Here is a 17,080-nt window from a genome sequence, read left to right as displayed (position 1 = left end):
TCAACCAACAAATACTGAACTGGTCTGCGCTTTCAACACGACGCCCTAGGAATTAAGTCTATCGCTTTTGCGCCCACCCGTCATCCTTTCATCCTCTATGCAACATACCACCTAGTCATCCAGTCAACCGTTTCTCGTTCGCGACCCCAGAAATCGTCGCGCCCAAGATGGCGGGCCAGCCGATGGAGTCTCGCTTCGGCCGCATGTCGATACATGACGAAAACAACGATCCAAGCGATAGTGCTCGACTTCAACAAAAGGCGAGAGAGCAGCTCAAGTCGAAGGCATGATCGATCTATACGTCAATGTATTCAATGACTTGTCTAACTGAAATGCGCCTTGTAGGCAGGTCCCAGTCAATTACCACATACGGGCGCCCCCGGCAGGCCGAATCTCTTCAAAGTAGCCCTCCAGTCACAAAGCGGAAACACCGTAGTAAGCACTTCCATCTTCGTTCCTTCGCAAGCCGCGCAAAAGAAGAATCCGATTGTCGTCTGTAGCGAACCTTTCTCACCACGAAATCCCAGAGAACCGTTCCCGTTGCGACGAAATCCTCGACCGTTGCTTCTCACAAGTCCACGACATACGCCGGCATCCGCAGAGTCGACGACGATGATCACGATGAACTCTCTCAGCCAATGGCTTCCGCTAGCGTTTCTTCAACAATGACATCCACATCAGAATCCTCTTCCAATGCCGGTTACGACCAATCGATATCCCCCAAGCAGTTCCATCTCGGCATGTTTGAGATCGGTCGACCACTTGGCAAAGGCAAATTCGGCCGCGTATACCTCGCGCGTGAGCGAAGCTCTGGTTTCATTTGTGCCCTGAAGGTACTCTACAAGTCGGAACTACAACACGGCACTGGAGTCGAGAAGCAAGTGCGTCGCGAGATTGAAATCCAGTCGAACCTACGACACCCCAACATCCTGAAGTTGTACGGACACTTCCACGACAGCAAGCGCATCTTTCTGATTCTCGAGTACGCCGGCAAGGGTGAACTGTACAAGCACCTGCGCAAGGAAAACCGGTTCCCCGAGTGGAAGGCGGCGCAGTATGTTGCGCAAATGGCCTCGGCGCTCAAATACCTGCACCGCAAGCATGTCATCCACCGCGATATCAAGCCGGAGAACATCCTGGTGGGCATTCACGGGGAGATCAAGATCTCGGATTTTGGATGGAGCGTGCACGCGCCCAACAACCGGAGACAAACGCTCTGCGGAACGCTGGATTACCTGCCGCCAGAGATGATCCGGAGCGGATCCAAGGATAACTGGTACAACGAGAAGGTGGACTTGTGGAGTTTGGGCGTGTTGACGTATGAGTTTCTGGTCGGCGAGGCGCCGTTTGAGGATACGCCGATTATGACGCAGAAAAGGATTGCTAGAGCGGATATGACGATTCCGGAGTGGGTGAGCAAGGAGGCGAAGGATTTGATTAAGAAGGTGAGCAGCCGTTATCCTCCACGGATATGCTTGTTTGCCGTTGACTAACCCTGTGTTTAGTTGTTGGTACTTGACCCTGAGAAGCGTCTTCCCTTAGAGGAAGTTGAGAACCACCCTTGGATCTTGAAGCATTGCGTCAAGGGAGAAAGGGCCGCAAACCGGGAGAAGATGGCGAGCAAAATGGGCAACTGAGGGTTGTTTCCCAAGTTTTGCCTTTGCTTTGTCCGACATATTTCGAACATTCTTCGAGCACTGCGGAAGCGTGGAGCCTACTTGCATTGTCAGCCTATTTGTTTTCATATGGTATCATTGGCGTTCTTAGGCGTTTGAGCGAGAGGAAGAGGTTTGGGATCAAACTCCCCGTGTCATCAAGGGGAAGAGGCTCATGAGTTGTTTACCTGTGCATATACCTACCTAGGTTCCGGCATCTAGCGAGTAACGGACTGGACATCGACTGTAGTCAAGTATCAGAAGTTTGACCAATGTCGACATTAGCGCAATAGGCTTGAATCCGAACATTCAAGTGGAAGTGGTATCATTATTGTACAATTCGAGATTTGTTCATCAAGCAGTAGCAGCAGCACTACATGGTATAAAACGCTCCTTCATCCGCGATACAGCCTCGAGATCACCTATAGATCTCCTCAAACGGCCTCTTATCCGCAAAGCACGAGTCCCACACCTCGTTGACCACCTTTGTCGCATGTACGTCGTTGTTGCACGTCGGCCGTGCCATTACCGACTGGATGGCCCGCATACGTACGCAGTTCTGAAATTGCTGGGTAAGCGTCCAGTTGCCTCTGACGATAGACTCGCGTGTCCATCTGCACTCGCCGCTAAGCATCGATGCTCGGATCTGTTCATAAGATCCCAATGGTTAGCAACTGTCCTTACAGCCCGAAACAAAACAGACGGATGGGAAAAGGGGACAGAAGGCATTCACCTCAGTACAAGCGGCATGCCTCAAACTCTTCTCCCCAAACCAATCTACCTTCCACCTCAAATGATCCCAAGCATGCACCATCTCATGCGCCAGCGTATCCTCCAAATGTCCACGATTCCGCATCTCATTCGCGCACAGCAGAATACCATGATCAGGACTGAAACCACCACCCTGTCTGGCAACCTCTATCCTATCCTCCTCGCCCTTCTCCTTATTTCCCGGAATCACCACGATCCGGCTCGGACACCGGCGACACACGACATTGGTCTCGTCAAGCACGCCGTTCAGGTTGGCCACCTTCTCCCGCAGGAACCGCACCACGGGCGAATTCTGGAACAGCCAGTCGCGGTCGGCCTCGCACCGCGCGCAGTCGCGTGCCTCGTTGGCTTTGTACCGGTCTTCGCGGTAGTGCTCGATGCCCTCGGGGGTGATCTGGCCCGTGAGGATCTTGAAGTAGTTCATCCACCATTGGATGGAGGGGTCGTAGCCCGTGCGCGAGGGGTCGTTGCTGAGGTAGCGCGGAAGGAGGTCGCTGGCTTTTGAGCTGGAAGAGGAAGAGGGTTTTGTGTCGTTCTCGGTGACGGTCGATGTGGGGAGGGAGGAGGGAGGGATGCCCGAGGAGGAGGCGCCGGCGCTGGTGGTGGGCGCTGGTGACATTTTGGTTGTTGTATGCGCCGTCTGTCCGGATAGTCCGTTGGCTTGGGAAAAGACTGTCGTCGGGGACGGGATCGAGGAAAGGCTGAGTTGGAAGTATCGTCAAAGGTGGGGGTCCCAATCGTTGATCTGCAATCGGATCGGGGTCGTGTTTGAGATGAGATGGGCACCTTGACGGGGAGGATCGGATTGCTCACAACAATGACGGGAATTGTAAATGGAAGTCTGACCTAAATTTACAGTGGAGAAACGCCAGGCTGCATGTGGATGCCGTCACACGTGGAGACAAGTTCCATCGGGAGGCGCGCAAGAGCCGCATCTCACGCCCTGTCGGAGACAACAAAGCCGGTAAGCCTCGGGTGGTCTGTCCCTGAAGGGCGCTGAAGGGCGCTGAAAATGCCCTGTAACCTTCCTCGCGTTCTTTTGGCCCGGGACCCTGCCCCGATGTCGGCCAATGCCCGGCCAACAATGACTCGGTCCACTTTCTCAAAGTCATGGAACCCACTTGCGACTCCAGTTCCCCAGAAGCAGTCCCCCGAAGCATGCCCGTATCCGACGAAAGCACCTTGAAGGGACCGATTCCAAATCGAGAAACTGTTGCTGTTGACCGGTCAAGCTTGGGTTGAGTGAAATTACACACGCGTACAGGCAAACCACAGTTTGGATTTTTATAAGATGGAGACCGAGACGCAACACCATCATCAACATCACCATGTGTGTAAGTGCAGAACAACACTCCCTTTTCTTATCTCACTCACCCATCCCCGGGATTGTCTTCTGCGTGTTGTATGAAATTCGATCTCAGTCCACGGCTTTGGTGTAATTGTGTTAGAGCGTGTGTTAATATCTTCTTTTCCCTACAGCCATGAGGGGTCCTCGTTCTCTTGGAGTCGTGATCAAACTCGGTGAGCGGAAACCCCCTTATTTTTGTTTTCCCTCAAAACATTATGAAGAACTGCTTTAAGTTGATGCGATACGGCACATACAATAATAACAATGCGGGCTCTTACATGCCATTGCTGCTCATGGGCTAACATGCACTACCCCAGGAACCAGTTCCATTGTGGACGAAAAGACACATGAACCCCTTCTATCCAACCTCACCCTTATAGTCGAGACGGCGGTCAAGCTACGAAAAGATGGTCATAAGGTGATTATTGTGTCGTCTGGCGCCATTGGCGTTGGTCTCCAGAGAATGGACGTTGAGAGGAGACCAAAACATATCTCCAAGTTGCAGGTAAGTCCTCCTAATTCCTCAACAAGAAGGATACGGTAGTTGACTTACATCATGACATGACAGGCCTTGGCAGCTATCGGGCAGTGCCGCCTAATGAGTCTATGGGACAGCTTGTTCAACCATCTCAGACAGCCTATCGCCCAGATCTTGCTTACCAGAAGCGACATTTCTGATGTGAGTGAGGATCACACACCTTACAATGGGATTCTCACTGACCTACTTCCCTCCAGCGGTCACGATACCTCAATGCGCAGAACACTATGCATGAGCTGCTCGATATGGGCGTGATCCCCATCGTCAACGAGAACGATACGCTGGCCGTATCCGAAATCAAGTTCGGTGACAACGACACTCTGTCAGCCATCACCGCCGCCATGGTCCACGCCGATCTCCTCTTCCTCATGACCGACGTCGACTGTCTTTATGACAAGAACCCCAGAACCAACCCTGACGCCCAACCGATTGAGGTTGTCGAAGATATCGGTGCCCTTGTTGCCGATGGTAAGTGACCCCTTTTTGTCCCCCTTAGCCCAAAGTCTCAAACAATATCCTGATTTGTGCTTTCACCTCCCCCAGTCTCCCAAGCCGGCTCATCCCTCGGCACAGGCGGCATGTCCACCAAGATCGTAGCCGCCCGCCTCGCCACCTCCGCCGGCGTCACCACCGTGATCACCCGCTCCTCCAACCCGGGCAACATTCACAAGATCGTCAAGCACATCCAAGGCAGCCGTTCCCCTGCCTCCCTGACTACCCAAGTCAACCACCCCTCCACGGCCTCTCTCGCCTCCCTCAACAATGGTTCCGGCTCCGGCACCTCCACCCCAGGTGCCGCGGCGGCCGCCACCCCCAGCTCCGAGCAAGCCCCAGCTGCCGCCAACGACCGCAGCCAAATCCCCCTGCACACGCGCTTCCTCCCCTCGGCCTCGCCCGTCCGCGACCGCTACTTCTGGATCCTGCACGGCCTGCGCCCTCACGGCACTCTGTACATCGACCAGGGCGCTTACAAGGCTTTGCTCGGCAAAGCCGGCCTTCTGCCCGTCGGCGTGGTCGACGTCGAGGGTTTCTTTGCTCAGCAAGAAGCCGTGCGTCTGTGCGTTGTTGATAAGCGCCGCTCTACGCCCGGTGCCGACGGCAAGATGTGGGAGGGCGAGGCGGTTGAGGTGGGCCGGTGCCTGACTAACTATTCGAGCGCGGAAATTGCGCGGATCAAGGGACACCAGAGCGCGGAAATTGGGCAGTTGCTTGGGTACGCTGACAGCGAGTATGTGGCGCAGAGGGAGAGCGTGAGCTTTTATAATGCGGTTAGTAGGCCGGCTAGTCCTGTTGGGGGTCATCGGGCGTGAAGGATGTAGGGAGGGAGTGGTGTGGTAGAGGAGGCCAAGGTTAAACTAGAGCAAAACATAGACGGGGATTGATACTGGAATTCGGATGTTACAAAGGACTGTACGGAACCGATTTGACGTTTTCTGTGTAGGTTTGATATTAGACGAAATATGGCTTCATAAGCCGGGTCTATAAGCTCCGGAAGCATTGACGTATGCAGACATTTCCTAACCGCCCTTTTTTGCCAAATTATCTCTACCCAGATAAGAATTGCTAGAGGTATCTCTGATTCTGACCAAAAGTGTATTATGTGTGTTGCAAACGCCAGGACGCCTTTATGGTACCTCCTTGAAAAACAAAACCTTTCGTATGCCCTTCTCTTTTTCCAACCGATTCGTTTCGTTTCCTGCCACTCTTCTTCTCACTCGGACCGGAGCAAAACACTTTAACCAGCGAAAAGAGTGTCCTCATCACGGAGGTACTCGCCGCAATCCGATTGACGGAAGCAAACGATACCCGTGGGATCCAGACGGCGCGCCTCGGTTGTGCTGCGGGCTGTGACACCGAAACCGAGGGGGATATCGGCCATGCTGTAGACGACGACACCGGAGTGCTCGGGACAGTCCTCGGACCAACGGCCGACGTGGGCCTTGACGACTGTTTTCAAAATCCGTCAGTATTGAAGCTTGTAGGACAGAAAACCAGGAGGTAAAGTGGCATACCGTTGGAGCCGTAGAGGAAGGGCTGGGCACCGTTGTCCTTGACCCAGATCTTGTGACGGGCGTGCTCGGAGAGGATAGGGACTGTAAAGGTTGGTGATGGTTGTTAGCTTCGAGATATGCTTAAACTGACCCACAAGAGGCAGAGGGATTCGGTAGAGAGGTCTAGAACGTACGGGCAGTGATGTGAAGTCTGAACTTTCCGGTCTTGGTCATCTTGCCAAGGCAGGTGCCCAAGCTGAGGAGGGCATCGCGGCTGACACTCGTGGCGAGGTTGGCAACGGAGAGACGGACGTAGTAGACCTGTTGAGTATCGTCTTTGTCAGTCTACCTGGTCCTTATTCTAGTTGGTAATGTAGTTGTTGACGTTGCCGTCGCTATCGTTGTCGTTGTCCTCGACGGTACACGGCCAGAGGCTAAGAGGGAATATCGAATGAGATCGAGAGGTTGACGACCGAGGTGGAACATACACGAGAGTGGTTCAGACGGAAAACATATCTGTCGCCATCGTCGAGGGGAGCGATAAGGCTCTTGAGATCGGTGCAGTAGTTTGCAAGCTGTATGATACCAGTGCGATCAGTCAGCCAATGTTCTTCCTTGTAATGATTGAGTTTGTTTTGACACTGGGACTGACCTTCTCAAAGACAGTCTTCTGCTCGGTTTCTGTAAGAGGGCGCATCTTGTCGGTTGTGTTGTGGATTGATGGAGTTGGTGATGCAATGCGATAGGAATCTCCAAGCTCTGACGGCCGCGACCGATGGACGTTCGCCCGCGTCCTCTGCCAGAACTTTTTTTATCAAGGAGACCCACTCTTACGATATGCGGGGGACGCCAAGCCCTTTAATCCCCCACTTTGGATGCAATGGCTTCAGTGGATGCTCGAAGCTAACTTGCCGAGTTCCACTTTTACCCGCTCATACTTGTACATTCTCTGACTACGTTCGTCGTGCACAACCCCGACGTGCCCCGGCAGCCTGGCAGTGACTTTCACAAGCCCGGCATCAGTGACAACATGCCGCGCATGTACATGGTGATCGGAGACGCTCGCAAACTCAATACCTCTCAGGGCAACATTCAGTATTCACTCTTTGATCCTCAACGTTTCTGTTCCTGCCCGGCCGGCCTCACCGTCCCCCCGCCGATCCAGATTCCTATCATCAGTACCTTATATGATCACTTCGAGGACAACTAGAGCCGGGTTTTTATGGTAACGAAAGTTGTTGGACAAATAAAGGATAACCATATCGTGTAGGTTGAGGCTTGTGTTTCTAGTCGAGAAAGAGATGAACGGCTGCCTTGCTCCCAGTAACGGAACCACTCAGGAGGATGTTATTTTGATCTTCTTGTTTTCTCAAGTAGGCCGCACATGGTTGTATTCGTATTGTATCAAAGAAACTGTTGCCTCCATCTCCTCAGTCTCTGGAGCGAGCGCCAGAACAGATCATGCTGTACTGCGATGTTTATTTTGGTCAGGGGTATTTAAGGGTTAGGGCTCGACTTGATTTCAAATGGCATGTTAAGGAGCCTCAACAACAACCGCCATCAGACACCGATCCGGACACAAGCAGGGTTAGAAGAGGTCTTGGTCGAGGTCAAAAAGTTGTGTTTGTATTTAGTTAGAAGATGGTCCATTGTGATTCACGCCCTATTAACCAAATGAGGTTATGTATCTCACCGTTTCTAAACCGCGGATGTCCTTCTCGAATAGTGGCAAACGATGAATGGGAGCACCGTAACATGGAATGTGACCAAATTCACAAAGCTCATACTAAGTGAAGCGTTATCATCTAACACGATTATCACCACCGCCCCAGACACTAACGAATCGATGTCACTGTTCCGTGAATAGCGTGTAGGTGTGGAGTGGGACCAACCAAGCTGGCTCACGTCGGACTGGTCGGAAGAATCTCATGATACCCAACCCACTGCGATCCGCAACATCATGACTTTCTCGTCATAGAAAGCGGAAGAACGGGATGCGCAAGAAGCTTTCCATATTCCCAATGGAAACAAATGAAACCGAATACCTCAATGTGCCGTCATGGCCAAACCTGTAGATAGGGAAGTCACTGGAAGATATGATTCGCATCAACGACAGATGCTGGAGGGTGAAGATCCCGACAATGCGGTTCGTCCAACCTGAAGAGAACGTGCATGTTGGTCGTCTGCTGTGATTCGGACCACGCAAGGGCAAAAGAGCCACGAGATGATCTCTGATGTTTGTGCACTAAGAGGTAGCATAAACGAAGAACATCAATAGAAGAAAGGTTACAGTGGAGGGCTGAAGAGAGCAGTATGGCAGTGAAAGCCCAGCTTCTTGGGTCTTACCAGTCCTCCCTTGTTGGCCCGCTGTCTTGAAAGGTTGTTGATGATGAGCTTGTTGGATCGATGCAGGTACATTGGCGTGGTTGGTAGGGTCAGATGGAAGCCAAGGTCTTGAGATGAATGGAGATATCGTTGGCCGATGCCCCACCAGAAAGCTTATGCCCCGCCCTAGAGGTACCCACTTTATACCCCTCAGCCCCGAACGACAACCAGTACGGTGACAGGAAGACCGCTGAAGGTTCGGGTTGCTTCTGGAGCCTGCAGGTGGCTGCTTGTCACTGCTGGTCTTGGCCGGGTATGATGTCGTCGTTTCTCGGAGGCCGTCTCCTCGCTTCCCGTATGCGCCCGCACAGGCGACAGGCTGCGAGGGGCATCGAGAAGCAGCTAATCATCCCACTTGTTGCTCTTGCACAGCCAGCTCGGGCATCAACTCGCAACTTCTCTCTCCACCAAGGCTCGCAAATAAATTCCTCTTCCTCTGAACCTCTCCCCCCGTCAACCAATTCTTTGTCTCTCCCACATCTAAACATCTTCACGAAAGTGCACAAGAGATACCCCAAACACCTTTTCTTCTAGCTGCAAGCAGCTTTCTTTTTCAAGGTTGAAGCCTTACGTCACACTAGCTTCATCTTAACATCACCGCGATTTTTCTTTTTTCTATATCAACAACGCACATACATATCACACACACACAGTCACATCCAACTCGAAGCACAGCACCACACAAACAACTCCGAGACCAACAGAGTTTCCCACAGTATAATCAACCATGACTTCGAAAATGGAATTTACAGACCGGGCCAAGAAGGCTTTGGAGGATGCCATGGCCCTGGCAGAGCAATACGCCCACTCACAACTCCTCCCGGTTCATCTGGCAGTCTCCCTTCTCGACCCTCTCCCAGATCCGAGCAAAGACCAGCAGAATGCCACGCCCGGCACATCCAGCACTCTCTTCCGCCAAGTCATTGAGAGAGCCCATGGCGATCCTCAGCTGTTCGACCGCGCCCTCAAGAAGTCACTCGTCCGCCTCCCCAGTCAAGATCCTCCTCCTGAGCATGTCTCGATGGCCCCTTCCTTCCACACAGTCCTTCGCAAGGCCAACGAGCTGCAGAAGACGCAAAAAGACACATACATCGCCGTCGATCATCTTATTACAGCCCTGGCCGAGGAGCCCGCAATCACGAATGCGCTCAAGGAGGCTAACATTCCCAAGACAAAGCTCGTTACCGATGCTATCCAGGCCATCCGTGGCACCAAGCGCGTCGACTCTCGCAATGCCGACACCGAAGAGGAGAACGAGAACCTCGCCAAGTTCACCATTGATATGACCGCCATGGCCAGGGAAGGCAAGATCGACCCTGTCATTGGTCGTGAGGAGGAGATTCGGAGAGTCATCCGTATCCTTTCTCGCCGTACCAAGAATAACCCTGTCCTCATCGGTGAGCCCGGTGTCGGTAAGACTACCGTCGTTGAGGGTCTCGCTCAGCGCATCGTCAATGCTGATGTACCCGACAACTTGGCCGCTTGCAAGCTTCTGTCTCTTGATGTTGGTGCCCTGGTGGCCGGCAGCAAGTACAGGGGTGAGTTCGAAGAGCGCATGAAGGGGGTTCTCAAGGAAATCCAAGAGTCCAAGGACATGATCGTCCTTTTCGTCGATGAAATCCACTTGCTCATGGGCGCTGGTTCGTCCGGAGAAGGCGGCATGGATGCGGCCAACCTGTTGAAGCCAATGCTCGCCCGTGGTCAGCTTCACTGTATCGGCGCTACCACTCTGGCCGAGTATCGCAAGTATATCGAGAAGGATGCCGCTTTCGAGCGTCGTTTCCAGCAGGTCCTTGTCAAAGAGCCCTCTATCCCTGAGACTGTCTCCATTCTCCGTGGTCTCAAGGAGAAGTACGAGGTGCACCATGGTGTCAACATTGCCGATGCTGCCATTGTGGCCGCGGCAACTCTTGCGGCCCGTTACCTCACTTCTCGCAGGCTTCCTGATTCGGCAGTCGATCTAATCGATGAGGCGGCTGCCGCAGTCAGAGTCGCCCGAGAGTCGCAGCCCGAGATCATCGATTCCATGGAGCGCAAGTTGCGCCAGCTCAAGATTGAGATCCACGCCTTGTCTCGTGAGAAGGATGAGGCTTCCAAGACTCGTCTCGCACAGGCCAAGCAAGATGCCGAGAACGTGGAGGAGGAGCTCAGACCCCTCCGCGAGAAGTACGAAAGAGAGAGGCAGAGAGGCAAGGACATTCAGGAAGCAAAGCTAAAGCTTGAAAGCTTGAGAGTCAAGGCCGAAGACGCTAGCAGAATGGGAGATCACAGCCGTGCTGCGGACCTTCAGTACTACGCGATCCCCGAGCAAGAGAACGTTATCAAGAAGCTCGAGAAAGAGAAGGCTGCGGCTGACGCTGCCCTCAATGCCAATGCGGCCGACACTGGTGGTTCTATGATCACTGACATTGTCGGGCCGGATCAGATCAACGAGATTGTCGCCCGGTGGACCGGTATTCCCGTCACACGCCTCAAGACCACCGAGAAGGAGAAGCTGTTGCACATGGAGAAGGCTCTCGGCAAGATCGTTGTCGGTCAGAAGGAGGCCGTTCAGTCCGTGTCCAACGCTATCAGATTGCAGCGATCTGGTCTCTCCAACCCCAACCAGCCTCCCAGCTTCCTATTCTGCGGTCCTTCGGGTACCGGTAAGACTTTGCTCACCAAGGCTCTTGCCGAGTTCCTGTTTGATGACCCCAAGGCAATGATCCGTTTTGATATGTCTGAATATCAGGAGCGCCACTCTCTCAGCCGTATGATCGGTGCTCCTCCCGGCTACGTTGGTCATGACTCTGGTGGCCAGCTGACTGAGGCCCTTCGCCGCAAGCCATTCTCAATCCTCCTTTTCGACGAGGTTGAGAAGGCAGCCAAGGAGGTCTTGACCGTTCTGTTGCAGCTCATGGATGACGGCCGTATCACGGATGGCCAAGGCAGAGTTATTGACGCCAGGAACTGCATTGTCGTCATGACCTCCAACTTGGGTGCTGAGTTCCTCGCTCGTCCCAACGCCAAGGATGGCAAGATTGATCCCACCACTCGCGAGCTCGTGATGAACGCCCTGCGCAACTACTTCCTTCCCGAGTTCCTCAACCGTATCAACTCGATTGTTATCTTCAACCGTCTCACTCGCCGCGAAATCCGCAAGATTGTCGATCTACGCATTTCAGAAATCCAGAAGCGGCTCACCGACAACGATCGCAATGTTACCATCAAGGTGTCGGAAGAAGCCAAAGACAAGCTCGGTGCTGCTGGTTACTCGCCGGCTTATGGCGCTAGACCACTGCAGCGTCTGCTTGAGAAGGAGGTTCTGAACCGCATGGCTGTTTTGATCCTCCGTGGCAACATCCGCGACGGCGAGACTGCCCGGGTTGTCCTTGACGATGGCAAAGTTACCGTCCTCTCCAACCATCGTGATTCTTACGATGAGGATGAGGATATGGAGTTGGATGAGGATGACGCACTCGAGGAGGTTGCGCCGGACTCGATGGACGAGGATCTTTACGATGACTAGAAGTCTAAGAAAGACATCCTTGACAAAGAGATGCCCGACAATGTGGACGTGGACTAGGAGGATTAATGAGGTTGATTGTGAACGCCCCGAGTGCGGAAGGGGAAACGAATCTGGCATGACTGGTTGAAGAGTTTGAAGATGCATATAGCCTTCACCGTTTATAGCATGCACATTGCATTGGAGTTTGGGGCTGTATATTTTAACTACTTTACATGGGAACGAAAGGCGTCATGATCTCGGGATGTAGTCATGCGCTTATGAATGGCGGAGGCTAAGATACGGAAGTTAAAAGGATTTAGTGTAGTGATACCAATGCATTCAAAGTTCTATGATTACATTTGCTTCCTTCGTTGACATGTGATCCCCATTTTTCTCGTAGGGTACAAAGACCATACCTAGTACCCATTAGCATAGCGGAGGTTTCTGCGATAGTTAATGACCACATCACTTTAGCTTAAACACTACGGCATTGCACAAAATGTTCATTTTTACAAGGAACTATGAATACAAACACAAGTCAGCGAGGCCAACCGACTCGACTGACCTGTTTTTACCCAAACAATACATATGATGATACAGCTACAATAGTACACCCGGGGTATGATGGTTTATGGCCTAGAAGAAGTGGCGTGAAACTGTTCAAGAACTTTCCATTCCCAGTTTGGTTGTCCTCACTCATCACATACCCACCCCCCGCTGTCTGGCGGCTCAACAACCTCACATCGCCTTCTTCCTTCCGATCGGAGAGTGAGCACCTCAATCAACTCTCACTCCTCCTTCTCCTCTTGCTCTTTCACCCCAGGCATTCAGCTGAATCCCCTTACATGACTGATCATCACCACCGCCTACTGCTTCTCACTCGCTGCTCATCCTAATAGGCACCCTCTTCTTATCAGCCTCGCCAGGAATGCCAACCTCATGGCTGACATTAGCGCTCCACTCCCGCGCATGGAACTTATCCTGCTCGTTGGCCCAGTACACGACCGCCCTCCTCAGCTGCCTCTTGACGTCGACAACAGCGCCCTTTTCCACCGCCCCGCTGGCCCTCTTGATCTCGCCCGTCCCCAAGTTGGTTGAAGAAACGCGAGAAACCTCCCACATGAGGTTACCCTTGCCAGCGCCGGCCAGCACGGCCGCCATGTCGGCGACGCTGTTGGGCTTCTGGTCGTTGAGCTCGGCGCCGCGCTCGCGCTTGGACTTTTGCATCAGCTTGCGGCCCTCCTCGGCCTCGTTGGCCCAGTCCAGCTCGTGCCGCTTCTTGAACTCGCGCAGCTTTTGGTAGACGGAGCGTCCGACGGCGCCCTGGTCCTTGGCCTCCATCTCGATCATGGCGAGCGGGCGCCAGTAGTCCTTGCGGATCTTGCGGGGGACGAGGTTCTTGCCCGTGAAGGGTTGTTGGCGGAGGAGGTGTTGGTGCTGTTATTTTTTGCGCGGCGCATTGCACATGGTTAGCTAATTGAGACTGTACTGGTAGATAAAAAGGCAAGAATAAGAAAAAAAAAGAGGGTGACTGCTGGCGGCGTACAGAAATAACAGGCGTGGTCGAGTAAATGACCTGGCCCTGCTCAATGTGATGGAACGCCCAGATGCGATCGCCGTGGCCCTTGGGCATGGCCTTGTTTCCCGGCTCGGACTTGAGCTGCAGCCTCGATGGGCTCTTGAGCTCGACGGCCGTCTCCTCCGCCAATGAACTTGTCTTGATGATGGCTGCGGTCGGTTTTGGGATCGCGGTGGTGGGGTGTGTGCTGGCGTGGCGCACGGCGCCGGCAACGTTGGTGACGGCGCCGAGACGCGAAGCACCGAGGGCCAGGCGGCCTATTGTCGAGGTTGTTACCGAGTTCATGGTGGTTGTGTGTGTTGGTGTGTGTATGTGAGTTGGTGTATAAGGAGAGTGTAGCACCACGGCGCCCACGTTAGCGACGACTCCGGGGCCTTGGACGGGATGGGCGCTGGGCGATCGGTCGTTTCGTCGAGGTCGCGGCGGCCGGGTGTTGGTGGTGGTCCCGGTTCGAGGTGGGTGTTGGGGTTAGGTATAGAGGTCGGGTACCTAAGCGGCAGGCAGGCGCGGAGACGGGGGTGAATCTGGAGACTGACGGGAACGGAACGGGGCTGCTCGCGCGCACGCCTGGAGCAAGCAGTCGACTCGGATCGCGGAGGTCGGGACGGGACTCGGGGCTCAGAACATTTTTTGGGTCCCGTTTCCACCAATTCGGGTCCTCGAATGCGCGGGAAATGTGGGGCAGTGGGCTTTTGCCTGCCGGAGCTAAAGCGGGCTGCATCCCTGTCATCTGAAGCTCCCACAGGCCGAGCTCCATCTCATGTACCGTAAACAATGTCGTCTCCTGCATTTCGACTTCCCTGTTCAATTTGGCGAATGGATCCTATTGAGCTTGATCCTGAAAAAGCTAATTCTCCCGGTTGTACGGCCGTGTTGTAGTTTGCATGTTGGCTTTGGAGTATCGGCTCAAAAACAGGCAAAGATGCCTAACTCGGAGGGACAAAAAGCCAGCAAGATGTGCCTAGGCGGTAGCGGACACTTCCTTGAATCCACGCCCGTGCTGCGCACCTAGGCGAAGACTCTTTGGCTATGATACTGTACCATTCCGGAGTGAGGGATGCTTTACTGTTGCTCATGGATGAAGACATTGGCACGTCCAACCGAGAAACTGAATTTTCAACAGCACCTTTTCTTCCGCGCTCTCAACCGTCCAAGTCCCCGTCATCGAATGGGGGACAGTCGCCTTCAAGCACTTGCACGGATGCGTAAGTTTGATTACGAGATTACGTTGCACTCCAGTCACACAGAGTCTCTTGTCGGCCGTTGCTCTCTTCACTGCCCTGCAAACTTTGAACTGACAAAGCAATTTCTCTTCAGTCTCATCTCTATATTATCATGTTCTTGAGACAATCCAAAGTCTTTCAAACCATGTCTCGGATGTCTCTTGCTTCTGCAGTTATTGATATACAAGCAGCGTCCTTATAATTCAATCACTCCCAAAATCTACCCCGACTTCGGCTTCAAAGCGAACCGTTTGAGATATTCATAATCGGCCACATTCTTGTCCACCGTTTCTCTGATTATCTTCTGTCCCTCCTCTCCGTACTTCTCCCTCCATTCCTTGTCCTCTTCCTCTTTGGTCGGCGTCTTCTGTTTGATGTTAGCGTTACCTTGATTGATACCCCGCACAGCATCCAGAGATAATCGAAAAGAACAACAAAAAGACTTACAGCCTTGTGCTCCCGCGGCTTCAACTCGGTACTCCCGATCGCATCGTCATGAAACCCGTTCCACTTCTCAAACGCCTCCTTCGCCGTCTTCTGGCTCTCCTCGTCATCCCATTTGAGCATCTTGGGGTCAAAGCCCAGGCCGATGGCCTCGCAGTAGGCCCTCAACGTACCCTCCGGGTCGTCAAGCAGGTCATCCGCATCAATGACTGTGATATTCACAGGACCTGCTGTGTCTTCCAGCTGCTTGCTGAGCGCAGTCTCGTTATTCTCCTGCCATGTGTCGATACTTATTTGCTTCATCTGCTGGTACGTATTGATCTTTTCCTTGCGCTCCTCCTCGTTCTCGGCTTCGTTGTCGACAATGATTCCTTGAGCGTGCAAGAATTCGAAGAGCCTGCGAAGTTCTAGATAGCCGGCCTCACTGGGCATGAACTCGTTGAACCCCGTCTTCTTGCTCAGCGGTGGGATGGTGCAGCGGTAGTAGCTCGGGATGGCCTTTCGTGGGTGGCGGATCAAGAATGTCCAGTGGAATAGCTGAAGAAGGGAGGTGGGAATAATAGTTGGGTTGTTGACCCCTGCCAGGTTGGGGTGGCGATCGAGCGAACGCGCCGGGGTCAAGGGACGGTCGCCGTTGGGAGGCACGATGTAATAGGCCATGTCTTTGATGAAGACGCGGGTTGTCTGAGGAGTTAAGTGGTAGTTAGACGATATGAATCAGGTTGTGGGTAAATGATGTTCCATAAGGAGAAATAGAGAAAGACACAGGGTTTGGTGTGTACTTACGTCGCTCTCAAACATCTCCTTCAAAATCCTGCCCATGACATCGCCGTACTTGACCTCTGAATACCCACTCTTCTTTCTTGCGGCCTCGTCATACTCATAACGCGTGCTCATGCGTTCGGGGCCGTAGTAGAAAGCATCGCCGAAGGGTTCGTGGACGCAAGTCAGGGCGTCTGGGCGGGTCATGAATACCTACGTAGTTGACATTTGATTAGATTTTTTGCTCTGATCTTGCTCACGTCTTTGAAATGGGGGAACATACCCGTTCGAAGGCCGTAGAGCAAGCCCGAGGATGGGTTGCCACGAAGATTGGTCTGCGATCCGAAGAACTGCTGCCCATCTTTACGCTCTTGAGATGTGAGTAGTGACTGAACTGCACCTGGAACCAAGAGATGAGTTCGGCGAAGGTTCACTAAGCTTTCCCGCTGCTTGAAGATAAACGACAAATCGGTCTTTGTAGAGGAATTGGGGTTGAATGCAAAATCAAAAACGTCTTAAGGATGAAGTTTGCACCTAGCCAAAAAGTCGAGCTTGTTTTGATATGCTGAGGAAACGATGAGGAGACCGGGAGGAAGAACCTTGTACTTATACGAAGTAAGGTTCTTCCAGTTCTGGATGTTCGGCACCAAATGATCGGACGCAACTACTTCCCAGAACGAAGAACAACGTTGAGATCGAGAGAGCAAGCTGCAAGTCCCTGGATGATCTTTTCCCAGCTTGGCTCACTACATGGCAAGAATGGGGTCCCCAAGGGCCTTTTACGGGTACTCCTGCCATGTGAACAGGAACCCAAAGGCGGGATTCGTACGACTCTTCGCTAATTGGGTAAGACTAGGTGAGAAGGCTCCGGTTATCCTTGGATATTAGTTTCCATTT

At 53.0% G+C, this 17,080-nt stretch overlaps 7 protein-coding genes across 7 annotated transcripts; 3 read left to right on the top strand and 4 right to left on the bottom strand.

Annotated features, from left to right (window-relative positions):
• Positions 1 to 11: 11 nt before the first annotated feature.
• SMAC4_08093 (uncharacterized protein) lies at positions 12 to 1,952 on the top strand. The gene is made up of 4 exons (XM_066090743.1): positions 12 to 284; positions 346 to 435; positions 528 to 1,445; positions 1,506 to 1,952. The coding sequence occupies exons 1-4, from the start codon at positions 168 to 170 to the stop codon at positions 1,635 to 1,637; spliced, it is 1,257 nt and encodes a 418-aa protein (XP_065946895.1). The 5' UTR covers positions 12 to 167; the 3' UTR covers positions 1,638 to 1,952.
• Positions 1,953 to 2,015: 63 nt separating this feature from the next.
• On the bottom strand, positions 2,016 to 3,255 carry SMAC4_08094 (uncharacterized protein). Its single transcript, XM_003347154.2, has 2 exons — positions 2,389 to 3,255; positions 2,016 to 2,301 (listed from the first exon to the last, which is right to left on the bottom strand). Exons 1-2 carry the CDS (start codon positions 3,043 to 3,045, stop codon positions 2,074 to 2,076), a joined length of 885 nt encoding a protein of 294 aa, XP_003347202.1. The 5' UTR covers positions 3,046 to 3,255; the 3' UTR covers positions 2,016 to 2,073.
• A 254-nt stretch (positions 3,256 to 3,509) lies between these two features.
• On the top strand, positions 3,510 to 5,622 carry SMAC4_08095 (uncharacterized protein; the record flags this gene model as incomplete). The annotated part of the gene is made up of 6 exons (XM_003347155.2): positions 3,510 to 3,760; positions 3,906 to 3,947; positions 4,092 to 4,279; positions 4,343 to 4,453; positions 4,510 to 4,780; positions 4,856 to 5,622. The coding sequence occupies exons 1-6, from the start codon at positions 3,718 to 3,720 to the stop codon at positions 5,620 to 5,622; spliced, it is 1,422 nt and encodes a 473-aa protein (XP_003347203.2). The 5' UTR covers positions 3,510 to 3,717.
• Positions 5,623 to 5,791: 169 nt separating this feature from the next.
• Positions 5,792 to 7,052, bottom strand: SMAC4_08096 (ribosome biogenesis protein NIP7). Its single transcript, XM_003347156.2, has 5 exons — positions 6,956 to 7,052; positions 6,792 to 6,878; positions 6,498 to 6,624; positions 6,325 to 6,405; positions 5,792 to 6,259 (listed from the first exon to the last, which is right to left on the bottom strand). Exons 1-5 carry the CDS (start codon positions 6,998 to 7,000, stop codon positions 6,048 to 6,050), a joined length of 552 nt encoding a protein of 183 aa, XP_003347204.1. The 5' UTR covers positions 7,001 to 7,052; the 3' UTR covers positions 5,792 to 6,047.
• Positions 7,053 to 9,165: 2,113 nt separating this feature from the next.
• SMAC4_08097 (uncharacterized protein) lies at positions 9,166 to 12,518 on the top strand. The gene has a single exon (XM_003347157.2). It carries the CDS (start codon positions 9,416 to 9,418, stop codon positions 12,194 to 12,196), a length of 2,781 nt encoding a protein of 926 aa, XP_003347205.1. The 5' UTR covers positions 9,166 to 9,415; the 3' UTR covers positions 12,197 to 12,518.
• A 150-nt stretch (positions 12,519 to 12,668) lies between these two features.
• SMAC4_08098 (uncharacterized protein) lies at positions 12,669 to 14,233 on the bottom strand. The gene is made up of 2 exons (XM_066090744.1): positions 13,722 to 14,233; positions 12,669 to 13,612 (listed from the first exon to the last, which is right to left on the bottom strand). The coding sequence occupies exons 1-2, from the start codon at positions 14,037 to 14,039 to the stop codon at positions 13,052 to 13,054; spliced, it is 879 nt and encodes a 292-aa protein (XP_065946894.1). The 5' UTR covers positions 14,040 to 14,233; the 3' UTR covers positions 12,669 to 13,051.
• Positions 14,234 to 15,055: 822 nt separating this feature from the next.
• Positions 15,056 to 16,855, bottom strand: SMAC4_08099 (uncharacterized protein). Its single transcript, XM_003347159.2, has 4 exons — positions 16,467 to 16,855; positions 16,208 to 16,396; positions 15,425 to 16,105; positions 15,056 to 15,344 (listed from the first exon to the last, which is right to left on the bottom strand). Exons 1-4 carry the CDS (start codon positions 16,542 to 16,544, stop codon positions 15,198 to 15,200), a joined length of 1,095 nt encoding a protein of 364 aa, XP_003347207.1. The 5' UTR covers positions 16,545 to 16,855; the 3' UTR covers positions 15,056 to 15,197.
• Positions 16,856 to 17,080: the final 225 nt, after the last annotated feature.

Source organism: Sordaria macrospora, chromosome 4 (assembly GCF_033870435.1).
Source record: "Sordaria macrospora chromosome 4, complete sequence".
NCBI classification, from domain to species: Eukaryota; Fungi; Ascomycota; class Sordariomycetes; order Sordariales; family Sordariaceae; genus Sordaria; species Sordaria macrospora.
Note: the sequence above shows the minus strand (reverse complement) of the source record. Positions and strands in the feature narration are given on the sequence as shown.

What these genes read in the sequence shown, in the direction of transcription:
- SMAC4_08097 (XM_003347157.2), top strand. Translation starts at nt 9,416, where the DNA reads ATGACTTCGAAAATGGAATTTACAGACCGGGCCAAGAAGGCTTTGGAG.
- SMAC4_08094 (XM_003347154.2), bottom strand. Translation starts at nt 3,045, where the DNA reads ATGTCACCAGCGCCCACCACCAGCGCCGGCGCCTCCTCCTCGGGCATC. An exon ending in GGCATGCCGCTTGTACTGAG is followed by an intron (nt 2,302 to 2,388) that starts GTGAATGCCTTC and finishes TCTTATGAACAG; the next exon opens with ATCCGAGCATCGATGCTTAG.
- SMAC4_08099 (XM_003347159.2), bottom strand. Translation starts at nt 16,544, where the DNA reads ATGGGCAGCAGTTCTTCGGATCGCAGACCAATCTTCGTGGCAACCCAT. An exon ending in GCTCTACGGCCTTCGAACGG is followed by an intron (nt 16,397 to 16,466) that starts GTATGTTCCCCC and finishes TCAACTACGTAG; the next exon opens with GTATTCATGACCCGCCCAGA. An exon ending in AGGAGATGTTTGAGAGCGAC is followed by an intron (nt 16,106 to 16,207) that starts GTAAGTACACAC and finishes TTAACTCCTCAG; the next exon opens with ACAACCCGCGTCTTCATCAA.
- SMAC4_08098 (XM_066090744.1), bottom strand. Translation starts at nt 14,039, where the DNA reads ATGAACTCGGTAACAACCTCGACAATAGGCCGCCTGGCCCTCGGTGCT. An exon ending in CGACCACGCCTGTTATTTCT is followed by an intron (nt 13,613 to 13,721) that starts GTACGCCGCCAG and finishes AAAAAATAACAG; the next exon opens with CACCAACACCTCCTCCGCCA.
- SMAC4_08093 (XM_066090743.1), top strand. Translation starts at nt 168, where the DNA reads ATGGCGGGCCAGCCGATGGAGTCTCGCTTCGGCCGCATGTCGATACAT. An exon ending in CACAAAGCGGAAACACCGTA is followed by an intron (nt 436 to 527) that starts GTAAGCACTTCC and finishes ACGAAATCCCAG; the next exon opens with AGAACCGTTCCCGTTGCGAC. An exon ending in CGAAGGATTTGATTAAGAAG is followed by an intron (nt 1,446 to 1,505) that starts GTGAGCAGCCGT and finishes CCCTGTGTTTAG; the next exon opens with TTGTTGGTACTTGACCCTGA.
- SMAC4_08096 (XM_003347156.2), bottom strand. Translation starts at nt 7,000, where the DNA reads ATGCGCCCTCTTACAGAAACCGAGCAGAAGACTGTCTTTGAGAAG. An exon ending in AGAAGACTGTCTTTGAGAAG is followed by an intron (nt 6,879 to 6,955) that starts GTCAGTCCCAGT and finishes GGTATCATACAG; the next exon opens with CTTGCAAACTACTGCACCGA. An exon ending in TCCGTCTGAACCACTCTCGT is followed by an intron (nt 6,625 to 6,791) that starts GTATGTTCCACC and finishes GATACTCAACAG; the next exon opens with GTCTACTACGTCCGTCTCTC.